The sequence below is a fragment of the Epinephelus fuscoguttatus genome, linkage group LG7 (genome assembly GCF_011397635.1).
Source record: "Epinephelus fuscoguttatus linkage group LG7, E.fuscoguttatus.final_Chr_v1".
NCBI classification, from domain to species: domain Eukaryota; kingdom Metazoa; phylum Chordata; class Actinopteri; order Perciformes; family Serranidae; genus Epinephelus; species Epinephelus fuscoguttatus.
In genome coordinates, this window is record NC_064758.1 from 16,667,169 (window position 1) to 16,682,180 (window position 15,012).

The 15,012-nt window shown below is 43.7% G+C and overlaps 1 protein-coding gene across 2 annotated transcripts in view; it reads left to right on the plus strand.

Annotated features, from left to right (window-relative positions):
• celsr3 (cadherin, EGF LAG seven-pass G-type receptor 3) overlaps positions 1 to 14,623 on the plus strand; it is a 142,638-nt gene extending 128,015 nt beyond the window's left edge. For both annotated transcript variants that reach the window (XM_049580099.1, XM_049580100.1), the window contains 7 exons: positions 1,210 to 1,329; positions 3,109 to 3,206; positions 3,822 to 3,913; positions 4,200 to 4,373; positions 7,862 to 8,056; positions 9,344 to 10,409; positions 11,139 to 14,623. In XM_049580099.1, the coding sequence (XP_049436056.1) occupies positions 1,210 to 1,329; positions 3,109 to 3,206; positions 3,822 to 3,913; positions 4,200 to 4,373; positions 7,862 to 8,056; positions 9,344 to 10,409; positions 11,139 to 11,166 (1,773 nt within the window). In that variant the 3' untranslated portion in view covers positions 11,167 to 14,623. The remainder of the gene's footprint in view (positions 1 to 1,209; positions 1,330 to 3,108; positions 3,207 to 3,821; positions 3,914 to 4,199; positions 4,374 to 7,861; positions 8,057 to 9,343; positions 10,410 to 11,138) is intronic.
• Positions 14,624 to 15,012: the final 389 nt, after the last annotated feature.

Sequence of the window (15,012 nt, forward strand, 5' to 3'; positions counted from 1 at the left end):
TTTGACTTTTCTAAGATGACAGATGCTGAATATATACTCCTTATCTGATGCTGTGGTTGTTTGTGGTTGGCTGAGAGGGATGTGAACTTATTAGTTTGCAGATGTGTTAATCAAATCAGGTTGGGTTTCCATTACGCGTGCCAAATGTGCCAGACGGTGCCAATCCCCTTTGATCTGACATCAGATGTGACGGGACAGTCGACATAAAGATACATTTATGTGCTGATTGCAGATAGTTGCATTGAATAGTGGTTTTTGGGTATTTATTGCATCGTTAATGTGCCTGATATTTTGGAAACCTGCCTGTGAGGTTTTGGTGACGTGTGCGCACTGTCCGCCGGTCAGCCAAACTTCGGCTTACACTGGCTGTGCTCCCCCTGTGCTGACAGTAGACGTGGTTTCAGCTGGCGAGCTTTTAGCGCACCTTCGCCGTAGCCTTTTGGCACGAAACTGTCACTGCGCCAAGCTGGATCTGTCAACACCTCCCTCTGCTGCGCCGCCACACCCATCTCAGCGCACCTCGGTCTGCCAAACTACCAAACTGAGCACGCCTCGGGTTGCGCTGCTTGAAACTAGCTCTGCGCGGGGTTCGCCACCCTGCGCCACCCTGCGCTGCGCCAGGAAACTAGAGCCCATCGTGTTTTCTTTCTTCTTAACATTTTAATGTGAATTATCTCATTAGAAAAGCTGTATGGAAGCAACAACTCAGGCATAACTTTCCCCAGAGCTGTCAAACACACTGCTGCACCCGTAGGAAGACTCTCAGCTATAAAACAAGAGGTCCGTTATAAGCACCTTTCTGTCATCATCTAGCTCTCTTCACTAACCAACAGATACGGTCTCATATGAGCTGAAGCAGAAGAACCTTTCCAACAGCAGTAAGATGTAGACAGCCAAACTCTCTTTTTTCAAGTTTTTCCCTGACATTGGAACCATATGCTCTTTTTTTTTTTTTTTTAACACTCACCTGATGGAAACGCACCTTCTTGACTTGCTATCTGTTGCCATATTTGTAACATTAGCTTTAAATTCTCTTCAACGTGAAAACCAATGATTATGCAAAATGATCACAGCCAGCTCAGAACGTTGTGACAGTATGAACAAATATGTGTATTGGTTTACTCCAGCACTGTTTCAACCTCCATCTGCAAGGATCATACAGATTAGTACCTTAAACTTAAACTGTCTTCCTGCCGATGTCTCTCCCAGGGTCTGTCGGTGATGCTGGTCTTCACTGTATTCAACTCAGAGGTAAAGGAGGCCTGGAGCGTAGCCTGTTTGGGTAAGAAGAGTCCCGGAGAAGACCCACCAAGACCACCACAGAACACTGTGAGTTACTTGTGCACACAGCCTCCAACTGCTGCAGCCTGTCTCTGCTGAACCTGAAAAGTTTTTATGTCATCTGGTATCTTCATCTGAACTGACTTTACTTTGCGATCATCAGTAAAGCACATTTGGAAAATAAAGATGAAACACTATCTTAATAATTCACATGAGCTATAATATAATGATGTGAGGGATCGCTGCATGATCCCAAAGCCACTTACAACATTTATCCTCCTCTACAGTATTCTCATTTTTAGATACACATTCTCACTGTGTCCATTACTAGACCAGCACAAGGGCTCTCCTGCCCTCCATGCCTCCTTCCCTCTGACCATCCATCCATCTTTGCTGTCCTTCCTCTCTCCGCTCCTTCTGCCTTCGGGGTTTGTCGCTGACCCAGATAAAACAATTTAACGACCAGTGGAGCTGTGTCCGCTCTTTAACCCACTTCTACAGAAGCACTGTGCAGCGCCTATTTAGAGAGAGAGAGAAAGACAGAGAGAGTGTGTGTGTGTGTGTGTGTGTGTGTAATGATATCCTACCTTCACATCTTTTCTTCACTTTCTCTTCCGTCTCGTGTATGTTTTGTTTTTTAGTTCACAGCTTTCTGCACTCTAACCCCTGTTGTCTTTAGCCTGACTTTAAAATCTCTCATTATCTCTCTGTGCTGCTGCCAATGTGTGTGTGTGTGTGTGTGGGGGGGTATGTGTGAGACTGAAGGTGTGTATGCATGTTCACAGTCCAACATCTCCTTCTAATCCCATCCTCTGTCCAGTGAACTTCATAATTAGCCTGGGTGTGTGTGTGCATGAGACACGTGTGTTACATGCATGCGTGTGTGTGTGTGTGTGTGTGTGTGTGTGTGTGTGTGTGTGTGTGTTTGTGTGTAAAAGAGAGAGAGAGAAGGTGTGTAAAGTTTGTATGTTGCTCATTCCACCCTTTTAACCCCCATTTCCTCAGAAGCTCTTCCTATCCATCACTGAACCATCTGGGGCAAAACTACTGCACCTTTCCAAACTATTTTTAGACACAAATGACCACCGTTAGCATCCATTCGCCTATCTGACTCATACTGTGTGATACGTTATTTATGGCTACAGTGCCCTAATACAGTAAAGAGAGCTGAAATTGTTCCCCATTTCCTGGCTAGCTTCTGCTCCACTGGCTTAGCCTCCTTTTTATTGTCACTATAATAGCTTCCACGAGTCTCAGGCAGCTACTGTATAGTAAAGTACCATGGGGGTTGTTTTTGAATACCAGCCAAAAAAAAAAAGATGTCTTGACAAGGCTCTTAAATTTTAAGCACATATTATAGTACTTAGTTCTCATTATCTCGTGATGTGGATAGAAAATCTCAGTATCAGAAAGAAGTCCTTTATGCAAAAATAAATTATGAAACAGAGGCGAGAGGAGCGCGAAGCAGCCCGTAATGAGGGTGGGATTTCAACACTTGATACAGTGCAGTATGTGGTGTGAGTACAGCCGATTCATGTTCAAAAAGGCATCATGAGGGAGGTAATTTGTTTTTTATTTCTCATTAAAAAAAAATAAAGGGCTATCAATTGCACCGCTCAGGGTAATCATATCATATTGTGTCATTTTGTAGTGGTTTCTGATGAAAATTAGCTCACTAGCTAACTCTGGCAACTTAAATGCTGATTAATGTGCATTGTCCCTGGTAAATAAATAAATAAATAAATAAATGTTGGTTGATGTAACTGTCTTAACCTTATTGTGTGTGTGTGTGTGTGTGTGTGTGTGTGTGTGTGTGTGTGTGTTCAGGCTCAGAACCCCTATCACAATGCATCTCTGTTGGAGCAGAGCGGGCTGCACCGCATCACTCTGGGAACCTCCACCATTTCCTCTGTCAGCTCCGCCAGGTATATAAACACACAAAACTTCACAGACACACATCATGTGCATATACACACACACACACATCACAACAAACTAGAAATAAATTGGGAGGGAATACTTCCACACCGTGGCTGGTAGAGAAGATTAAGATTTGCCTCTATAGTTGGAGAGCAAGTGGTAATACCATACACACGCAATATGATGTAGAAATGATGAATTATCGGTCAGATACTAAGACTTATTCAGGTTTGATTGATTCTCAGTGAATCTTTGACTTGGGATAAATTTGCCTCAGGGAGGAATTCCCTCGCTGACAAAACCCCTGCTGTGCATTTTGTCGGTCAGTGGGGTAAAGATGAAGAAGATGGGATGGAACAGTGTAGTATAGTGTATGTAGAGCAACACTAATGTACTCTGAATGTTGCTGTTGTGTCTTTATGACTCAGTGATTGTCATGTGTGTATGTACAGTACATACTGTGTGTGTGTGTGTGTGTGTGTGTGTGTGTGTGTGTGTGTGTGGATGCTTTCTATTTCTAATCTTTATCAGCCTGTGTGACTGCATATACAGTATACTGTTTATATGTGTGTGTTTGTGTATGTGTGTGTGTCCTCACTTCTCTGCTTTTCCCCTGTCAGAGAAAATCTGTTGGCTCGTCAGACTCTGGAACAAAACATCGTCCACACCGGAGCGACAGACCTGGATGTAGCCATGTTCCACAGAGATGGAGGTAAACACACAAACATGACCACTGAAACAAACACACATTTTTGACGAGCAGTAGTGACACATTCTTCATTTCTTCACCCTGTTGCTGTCCTTTTCTTTCCTCTCTGATCACTCTCTCTCTGTCCATGTAAATTTCATTAAGGATTTAGCTCTCATCACAGTGGAGAATAATAGAATAATAACCTGTCAAACTGTCTTTCCGTCCTCTTTATTCTTTTCCTCCTTCTCTCTTCTCACTTGTTTCGTCTCTGCCTCCTTCTCTCCGTCTTCTCCCTCCTCTCTCCCAGGTGAAGATTCGGACTCAGATTCCGACCTCTCCATGGAGGAGGAGCGCAGTCTCTCCATCCCTTCCTCTGAGAGTGAGGACAACGTCCGACTTCGTGGACGCATCCAGCGGCGGTTCAAACGCTCCAATCACAGCGAGCGTCTGCTCACAGAGCCCACCCACAACGGCACCAAAGGTAGACATGCACTTCAGTGATTTTCGAATGATTTATATAAACTTTTTATTGCTTTTTTTTAAGCATTACTTGTCACAGTTAAAAACCCAGTAACGTTTAGGTGTCTTGCTCAGGGATACTTCATTTATTGATTGAGTTAATTAGCGAACTGACGATTGTTTGGAAGATAGGTTTTTGGTGTAGACTGTAACAATAATGGATGTAGCTACCGTGACATCACCCATTGGTTTGTGGGCTCCCGTTTTGAAGCCTCAAGTTCGGCCTTTTGGCCGTCACCATCTTGGATTTTTGGAGCCAGAAGTGACCATATTTTTGGCGAGAGGGTGGCGCTGTGGAAGAGCGAGGGGTGGATCTGATTTACAGATTGCGGCAACACCTTAAAGAAAGCCTGTCACTCAAGCCGCACCACCCTTAAATATGTGTATGTTTAAGCCTTAGTAAAATGTAAACAAGTGAGTTGTAAAAGATTTCACCCACTGAACAGTTTTCATGAAGAAGGAAATGAGCTATAAAGACCAAGACCATTTTTTGTACTAGGCTGTAAATATGTTTATTTCTGCTGTAAAGTGGGGCACTTTGCCATAGGGGTCCATGGGGATTGACTGGCTTCTGGAGGCAGCCTTAAGTGCCCATTAGGGCAGCTGCAGCTTTTGGCACTTCTGTGTTGGCTTTATTTTTCAGTGCTGGAGGTTGCCGCTTGGTTGTTGGTGGAGTGTTCCTCTCATTTAATTCAGTCCCACATCCATTCATCATCTGTACCCACTTAACCTGTGCAGAGTCATAGAAGCTGGAGTGTATCTCAACTCAGTCTATCACTGGGATAGCATCTTCAGGCAATTAAGTGTCTCCAGTTGACCAGACCTGAACGTCTATGGTCAGTGGGATGAAACCCACACAAGTACATAGTTAAGATGGGCATTTTAAGTAATTTCCACATTCCACATCGAGTGGTCAAGTGAGTTTTATTTATATAGCGCCAAATCAAAGACTGTGTATAAAGATGGATGACGAGACAGTGAAGCAAAATCATCTTGGTCGCCCCATGGTGGCTGGCTACATATTGACAGATATGGAACGTGTCAAATACGTTTTCCCAAAGATTGTTTCTGTCATTTTATATATTACTTAACAAAAAATTAAAATGAAAATGGACACTTGATGTATGTTGAAGTGTTCATTTTCCTGAAAAGTTTGTTAAAAATGCTGTAAAGACAGGATTTGATGTCATGATCGACAGCCGTGTGTGCCAATTTGTGCGCTCCTGATCAATGATGCTGCTTGCCATTGGTCGGATAGGTGTATGGGCGGGAATTCAATACCATAGGGATGTACTGCGCAGACTCTGGCTCCAAGTGACGTCACCAGCACAAGATGATGGTCGTATCCAGGATGTTTTGGCTTCAGTTTTGTGCAGTGGGAGGAAGTGGATACACGTTGTCCATCTTTATAAGCAGTTTATGTGCCAAATCATTACAAAGTCTCAGAAATTTTTTGTATAGAAGAAGTCCGGACCATACTCAACCATGTACTCGAAAAAAAAATTCACATAAGAATAGGGTCCAAAATAAACACTCAGGTGAAAATGTGGGCAAGTGTTAGCATTAACCTAGCTTTCTTCACTGCACAGTTTGTGGACATTAGCTATGATACGCAAGTTTAACTGTATATACAGCACATTTATGTAGTGCATTTTGCCAAAATACTTCCAAACATCACTTTAATGCCTGGCCCCCCGTCTGTCTGTAACATTAGAGTAAGTCATGTCTGCAGATCTGTAACTTTTGCAATATGAATCTGTGCAGATATTTATAGATAGAAGTTACATCACCGCGTCCATCCAAAAATATAAACTTTTAATATAGAGCAGGGTAAACATAAGTTTGTATCTATTATATTTTTAGGGATATTTTTACAAAGCAAAAAAATGTGGTTAGGAATACGAATCAGGAATCTCAATACAAACCAATACTGATGTCCAAATTGAGTACTTGAGTACTCATGCCCATCCCTAGTATGGAGTGAGAACAGACAGCCCCCTGCCAGCCAGTGTGGTCAAACAATTTCCGTCCCTGCTGTAGAAATAAGTCCACTCTTTAATGTCAGATATGTCGAAACATACAACACGTGTAGGCACAAAAACACACACATACAACAAGAGAAAATGTCAGCACCGGTCGTCACAAATCAATACCCTCTTTCTTCTGACACACATGAAAAGATATCATGCATAATATATGAGTTTATGCACTTCAAAGTATGTGATATAAATGTCATGCATATAGAGTGCTCTGTGAAATGTTTCACTGTGAGGAAAAGGCCAGACATTTGCAAATCTATAAATCCACATAAGTAATCAATCCTTAGCTTAATAAGCCGTATGGATCCCATGAACTCTATTCAGGGTAAAACATGGAGCAAAGCTGTCAGTTGAATGGAGGAGGACAGGATCCAGATGGCCAGTACAGTCCAATCAATTCATCAGTGCAGTCAAACTGAAGAGCCAGAGCAGCGCTGAAGGATCTGGGCTTTTTACTGAAAGGTCACTGTGTGAAGATGGCGGCCTATTTGTGACAAAGCATTAAACCCCTCATCGATTCAGTAGAGCCGCAGACTGGCCAGTGTGAGAGGGCTGAGTGCATAACGGAGTCAGTGTTAAATGGACGGCTGGAAAAGACAAAAAACAATAAATGGATTGTTCTAACCTTTTGTTACTGTATTATTCAAAAGCATGGTACAGTGAATAAAAAAGGCTCACTGTCTCCAGCACTAAGAACAATTTTGGTTTTGATTGAATGAAATATTAAAAGATTTACTGTTAATGGAAGGAATCTTCAGTTACAGCCCTTATGACACCACAGTTTGACAAAATGTGGGGGACGTAACACTTTGTAGTGGGATTTGTGAGTGACCTAAAGGGTAGATGTCATCACACAACAAACATGTTGAATGGCTGCAAAGGGAACTCCACCAATGTGTGGGAAGACAACTGTGTTTTACACATTATAGAATGAATTCTGCCTGCTCATAGGTCATTTGCAGGAGTATGATAGAGATCAGTATGTCACTTTTAATTAGTCCTGGCTGTTATTTCAGTATGAACATATGCTATTTGTCTGCAGACACCTGCTATTTGATACAGACATCTGTTTTTAGTTCATTGGTATGCACTGCCTCAACAAAATGAAGCACAATGCTTGAAATTGAAAAAGATGAATATGAGGCAAAAGAACATATTGACAGATTTCACAAATGTTATTAACAGGCTTTAATAGAAATTATTTTCAGTGATGACAGCAATGAAAGTGATTCCATCTAAATTTCTCTTTTTTCATTTCTTAAAAACTACTTAATAAACTTTTTTTGTTTTATCACAAGACATTAGTCAATAAATTCATGACCTGACATGAGAGCACACACGTGTAAAAAGGTGTCACTTTTTGGGAGAGCAGATTTCATGAGGAAGTGTTTGTTCTCTTTGTGTGTTACAGACCTGGATGGCAATGACCTTCTGTCCTACTGGCCAGCTTTGGAGGAGTGTGAGACACACAGCCTTCAGAAGTGGGGCTCAGAGCGCCCCCTGGGGGCAGATTACAGCAAGGACGCTGCCAACAACAACCAGCCTGACGCTGCGCTAACCAGTGGGGACGAGAACGGCCTCACCCAGCCGCACAGGCACCGCAAAGGTGAGAGGAACACAAATACATGCAATCTAAGGGCACACTGATGCTGTAGATTCAAGTTTTATGTTCTAATCTTTGTCTTTCATGTACGTATGTATAAAGCACAAAAACATTGCTTACAACTTAAATGTTAATTAACATGCCACATAGGTACTGAATATGAAACATACCTTTATAAAGTTAGATAATAAACATACGCATCAAACACTGTATTTGACATTGATTAACAGATGTACTTGTGCAACAAGACATGTGATTGTTTCATCTGCATCTTTGCTTGAAAAAAATCAAGTGCAATTGGTTTTTGGCCGCCCCAGTTTGGATACCAGTGTCTGGCTGGGGTAGTAAACATATTGTAGTCTTTATCATATTGTTCAACACAAATCTCTGTCTCACTGATGCAGCCCTGGTCTTCAGGATAAAAAATGGGGCATTTTGCCAACACGAAGATGGAGGAGATGTCAGCTGTGTGAGCTGAATCAGCAAAGCATCAATTAAAACACAGCTCAATCACTGAGACCTTATCTGCTGTATGTGCAGTTTGTCTGCTGTACACTTTATTATTTCGATACACTCTCCATGTGACCTAGCAGTGATGTGAAGTGGACACACATGTCATAGCATTTAATCTGATCTTATTTGTTTTACTTCGACAACTCATGCTCCAGTTTTCTTGTTGGTTGTATTCGTAATCTGACTTTTAGTGTTGTCGGGATGCACAAAGAGGAGCAGGTCTGTCGTAAGTCAGAGTCAGAATATACAGTCATGGTCCACATACCATGATTTACACTTTAGTCACCTCATGTTTGTTTCATGCAGAAGGGCTAGAATCAGCTGAATGGCCCTCATGCATATAGAATGAGTTACACAACAGTGTGAAGCCTGCAACTTCCGTTAAGGTGTAAATCTGTCCCTAAAAGCATGCGTAACACTTTTACATGTACAGAACAGTTTGTACACTAAGAATACATACATATAAGATAAGTATATGCACACATACACCCGTAGGTGCACCACACATGCGAAGACTCGGAGTGAGTGAGTAAGACATGCAAGCAAAGTTGGAAATCACTCATGTTGCCTGGAAGTATGGGTGACATTTTAGTCAGCCTATTAATAGACGAAGCACATGAACACACACTTCTTCCTGTGACTTCCTTTTTTTATCCCCCCTTTGCATCATCACACTTCTTCAACCTCCTGCTTTTCTGCACTCATCTTCAGCCCACTGCACTTTTACACCCATCTCCCCCTTTAATGGACTCTCATGTTCTTATTTTCTTCTCGCAGGTATCCTGAAGAATCGTCTCGGCTGTCCCCCAGCACTTCAGGGACTTTCCACCATGGGCCGGGTCCCGAGTGAGCTCAACTGGTACCGAACTTCTACTCTGGGTCACAGGGGGGTTCCTGCAGCCTCGTACGGTCGCATGTACTCTGCCACGGCCGGCGCTGGTGGAGGGTCTGGCTCTCTGTCTCAACCAGCCTCCCGCTACTCCTCAAGGGAACACCTGGATTCGCTGTCCCGGAGGCAGCTGTCCAGGGATCCGCTAGGGAGACAGACGGTAGGGGGGTCGAGGGACCGGTTGGACTCACGGGGTTCCAGGGACAACCTGGATCTCTTGCCCAGGAGGAGGGAGCTGGGGCTGGGGCAGGGAGCAGGACTAGGGGGCCTGGGGCTGGATCACCAGCGAGTCTCATCATCCAGGGAGAACTTGACAGGATCCAGAGACAGACTGGACAACCACCACACAGGTAGCGTCCATGCTTCGAGGGAGGACTTGAGCGGAAATGGAGGAGCGGTCGGAGCAGGAGTGGAGGGATACCTCAGTGGATCGAGGTCGCAGCTGAACTCGCTAACTCGGCGGCAGGCCTCATCCCGGGAGCACCTAGGGGGTGCGATGATGAGCAGTAGGTCTAGGGAGCAGCTGGAGACCAATGGGGGCGGAGCTCAGGCTCAGCCATGTCGGGAGTGGCTCCGCACTTTGCCTCCCCGCCAGCCCTCACACCCCGACCAGCCTCCTTCCTCCTCCCCTCCTCCCCCGATCTCTGAGGAGCCCCAGCAAGAGCAGCACCCAGCTCACGTCAGAGGACGACTGGACTCCGCACCTCCATGTAGGTACCCCGGTCAGACTGTCCCCCAGGGCGCAGGTTTAAATCCAAACCCTCTGGGTCGACAGCCGTCCAGTGAACACCTGGATATTCTGTCATCCATCCTGGCATCCTTCAATTCCTCAGTCCTCACTCCTCCTCCCGCTGCCTCTAACCCTGGGCCTAATGGCTCCGCCCATGGACCCTCCCCCTCCCCGCCCCAGTCAGCCACCTCCCACAGCATATCTGAAGTCTCCCCCGACTCCGAGTAAGTCCTTCTGTGTTAATGGATCTGCCTCGATGAACCCTCTCCTCCTGTCCCTTTTCTGTTTTACATCTTCTGTTTGGTCTTTAAAGGGATAGTTTGGATTTTGAACTGGGGTTGCATGAGGTACTTATCCATCATCAGTGTGTTACCAACAGTAGTGCCCTAATCCACAGCAGTACATTACTTATTTTCCATGGCAGTACTCCGGGCCTGCTTCTCCAAACTGGAGGCATGCTGACTGACATCTACTGTTTGTAATACACTGACTATGGATAAGTACCTCATACAACCCCACTTCAAAAATTCCAAACTATCCCTGTTACCTCTCACTGTCTTTGATTCTCTGCAAACACACCTTTTCACTTTACTTTCTTGCCTCTCTGTTTTCTCTCCCCTGCCTGAGTTCATCTTCCTCAGCAGCTCCACTGGGATCATGTCCACTCTTCAACTCTTCTCTTCACCTCTCTTATTGTTCCCTTCCTGTCTTTGCCATCTTTTTATCTCATCCTTACTTAGCTCCCTCTGTTCCACTTCCTACTTTCCAGCTTCTTTTTCTTCCTGTCCCTTGTGTCAGTTTGGTTCTGTCTCTCCCCTCTTTCTGTCCTTTTGCCACCGACAGCTCATCTCTGTTTTGCTCCTGTATTTACTGTATGTTGTCATGATTAGTAGAGAAGTAGAGATGTTGTTGCGTGAATGTATTGATGACTCATTTTCTCTTCTTCACCTCAGAGCTAACAGAAGTGAAGGACAGTCTTGATGACAGCCTCCATATCCCTTTATGCATAGCGACAGTGCTTTGAACACCAGGGACAAATTCAAAGGTCCTGGATGGTCCTGAACCACTGGGGCACACTGGGACATCGGAGGACTAGAAACAAATTTGGGACAGAGGAGACAGAGTTGGAAACAAAGTAAGACAGAGAGAGCGTCTATGAGGATAAAAGAGGACGCTCGTGGGCGGTGTGTACTGTATAAATTAGGTTTTTCAAAGTCCCTGCGCCTACAGTGATCTTTGACGTTTCTTCGGACGCTGAGTCAACCATCTCTACTACCTAAAAACTGTTAAAGACAAAACCACAGACTCAGATTTCAAACGCAAGTCAGCTCGACCCAGACAACATCCGTCTTAAAGAAGAAAAAAAAATACTGTAAATAACATTTTTATACATTTTGTATCTTTTTCATTGGAGATGAAGAAGAAATCTCTTGTGATGTTTTTTTGTTTTTGTTTTTGTTTTTTTAAACGATTGTGTCCGTGTGAGGTTGTGACTGAGGTTGGTGCGAGTGCAGTCTTGTTCGTTGCTGAGGGAGACGTTTCCCGGATAAAGAAAAAAAAAATCCCTAAATTTCTCCCTGAAAACAATTTCCTCAGAAACTTTTCCTCACACTCATCAACTCTGTATAGCAACAGGGGTCCGGCAATAGTATCTGATGAGATTATCGAAACCGCGACATGCGGTTGAAGGGAAAATATCAAAGTAGCAAGAAGTGATTGTAAATAAAGGGAGGGATTATTATAAGAAGAGATTTGATGGAAGATGATTGTGAAGAGAAAGGTAGCCAACGTTAAGCTAAAACACCACGTGAAGGTTCAGAGTTGGTGGTTCAACTGTTAAAGCTCAGTCGCGAGTGTCAAAGTATCAGCTCTTTGAGGAGATTGTGCTGTGTTGTGATCCACTGTATATGAATGTGACCTTGTCATCTGTCTGTGTATCCTTGTGCCTGGTGCTGTCTGAACCAGACCATATCAGTCATCATTGATATTCTGGAGGCCTGGCGCGTGAAGGTGGATAACTGTCTGCTTCTCTGTATGAGGCTGTATCATGTAACAACCATTTAAAGCCCCTCAAGGTATTTTGCTCTTTGATGCATCACAACTCAGCCTGCCTCAAGAGACGCCACAGGAGCGGCCGAATTTCTCCGGCAGCATCCAGGAGACTCGTTTATAAAAGCTTCTCATGCAGAAGTTCTGTGCAAATCCAAGCCAAAGGGACATTGCTTAAAATCAGTACCGTACATTGTTGTTCTCCAGTTTTATGTGATGAAGATGACTCTAGATGTGATTCACAGTTCTGTTTGTTTTTTTTGTTTTTTTTTAAATGATTGTACCATGGAAAGAAAGCTAAATTGAAAAATGGTCTTTATTAACGAGGCCCTAGGCCTGCGCTACAACATAACCCACTGTGGTTATTTTTTTATTTGGCTGCATACTGATTAAGCAAGTGGATTTTGGTTTGGCATGTAGGAGGAGAGCAGATCAGAGGGAAGACATTATGAGTCACGTCTCTGTGCGCTCAGATATTTGTTTATAGACCTGCAGTACATATCCAGCATGGTATCTTCCAGAATATATTAGCTTGTGTCTGCAGCCTATGATGCCCATGCCAGATTTTTTTTTCTTGCTTGGCTGAACACAGTTGCTGGGAAATCACTTCAGAACATCCTTTATATGTGAGAAATGCCCCAACTCACAGGCTCGAAAACATCCAACATGATCTGTCACTGATGAAGAGGCTCACACCAGAACACATTTGCTCTCATTGTCTAGACCGCTGTACAAAGATGACACCTCTTGCAAGATCCGGTGCAGCTTCTGCTGAGGAGAGATGTCAGTTGTGTCAGCGCTAAAAGCCTCTAAGTGGTTTTGAGATGCAGGTCTTTCCATCAGCAGCTGCTACTTTCTCACAGCTGTTTGAGCGAGCGGCGAGCTCAGACCTTTAGGTAACAACACACAGGCATTTGTAAGCAACGGAGTCAGGCAGGCAGTCCGCAGCAGCCCTCTGAGGGATTAAGGGATTGTGGCTAACATACTGTAACTGTGTTTTCCTAATGAAAAAATGCAGCGGCTCATAAAAACTAAAGGCAAAATGAGGTTTTTGGTATTGCCAAAATGTGTTGTCTGCATGTCCTCGAGCAGAGAGCACTGTGACAGTCAAATAATACTTGTAATAACAATAGAGCAGCAGGAGGATTTAAAAAAACAAGGAGGCTAAAATAGAACACAATGAGCATGAGAACAAATCATGAGGTACAAAACCAGACAAGGTTGGAACAAATTGGGTCAGAAACCATGACTGTGTGCAGAATGTAGCTGCAGGGAGGAGGGCGTGGACGTTAGTCATCGCAGAGAGGACGAAGAAAAATACATTGAATGCAGACAGTGGAAGTAAACACACACACACACACACCCACACACCTCGCAAGTGCATATCTCCCTGCACTGACCGCTGCTCTGTCACCCTCATGTCACTGGGGTGTGACGAGTGAACCTATTTGTTACAGTAGTATTGCCAAATACACTCCTGCAGGGGAACACTACCCAGGATTCTGTTAAAGGGGTAGTACATCTAAAAAAATATGACTGTCCTCTTCACTCTTTTCATTCACCTGCTCCGTTTATTTATTTTTGTCCACAGATCCGTTTGTTACCTTCAGCTGACAGTACCTTTAACTTGTACAGACATGAGATTTATTTTATTTATTGATAATTTATTGACATTGTATTGATTATTTATGTTGCCATTTTGTACGAATTCAAAGATGTGGTTATTATTTGTCCAAATGTTTCTGTTTCTTATGATCTGAGTCTCTCACTGTAACAAATTCGCACATGAAGGACAAGAGGAGAGGGGAATGTGAAGATACTTTGCTTTCTAGCATTTAATTTGGTTTCTTTATCTGATCATGGGGGTAAAATGTGGAATAATCTGACAAAAAACAAACTATATAGGTGCATTTATCCTCCCCAGGCAGTGTCGACATATCTAAACATATCTAAACTACAAGTTGAATACTGGGTGTAAATAGTGCTGCAGATAAAGTCCCAAATCAAACCTTTGTCCTCCCTCTTCACCATCACAGATCCAAGACTGAAGCTTCACATGCACAACATCAGATCATTAACTGGTGACGTCTGTGAAGTGAAATGACAGAAACTCCAGCTTCAGGTTAATCTGGTTGGGACCAATAGGAGCCGCACAGGTGAGGGGAGACAGACACACTGAGAGGAGACTGAAACGTTGTGATGTGCTCTGAAAAAAAGAAAAAAGTGGGGAAGTGATGGAAGGAAAGAGACAGAGTGAGAGGTAGTCGTGGTGAGGAGGAGGAGGAAGGATGGGAGATTGTCTTTGTTAGCTTGTGTGTTCATTATGGGATGCCTTCTATCCCGCCGTCGGCAAGGGGATGGCGGCATGGAAACAGCTGTTCCCCTGTTACCGCGGAAACAAGAGAAATGTTGGACATTAAAAAAATGACTTATTCCTACACGGCTGTTTATATTTATTCTGTGTGTGTGCGTGTGTGTGTTTGGGTGTGTGTGTGTGTGCCGTTTCATATTCATGAGAACAGACATTTTCAGGTGCGAAAAGCTGAGCAGAGGAAACATCCTGACAGAGGGACACGTTTTTCTGGAAGGCTCTCTCCCTGACTTGTTTTGACTCTCAAAGTATCCTGTCACATTCAGAGGCGTCAGAGATGTTCAGCTGCCACCTTGATTCTTAGAAAAAAAAAACAGAAGCCCCAGCTGAGACAGAACATCACCAGTCCTTGAATAAACCTTAGTAGGCCCTATGAAAATTTAATGTTACAGTTATCGTAGCCAAAA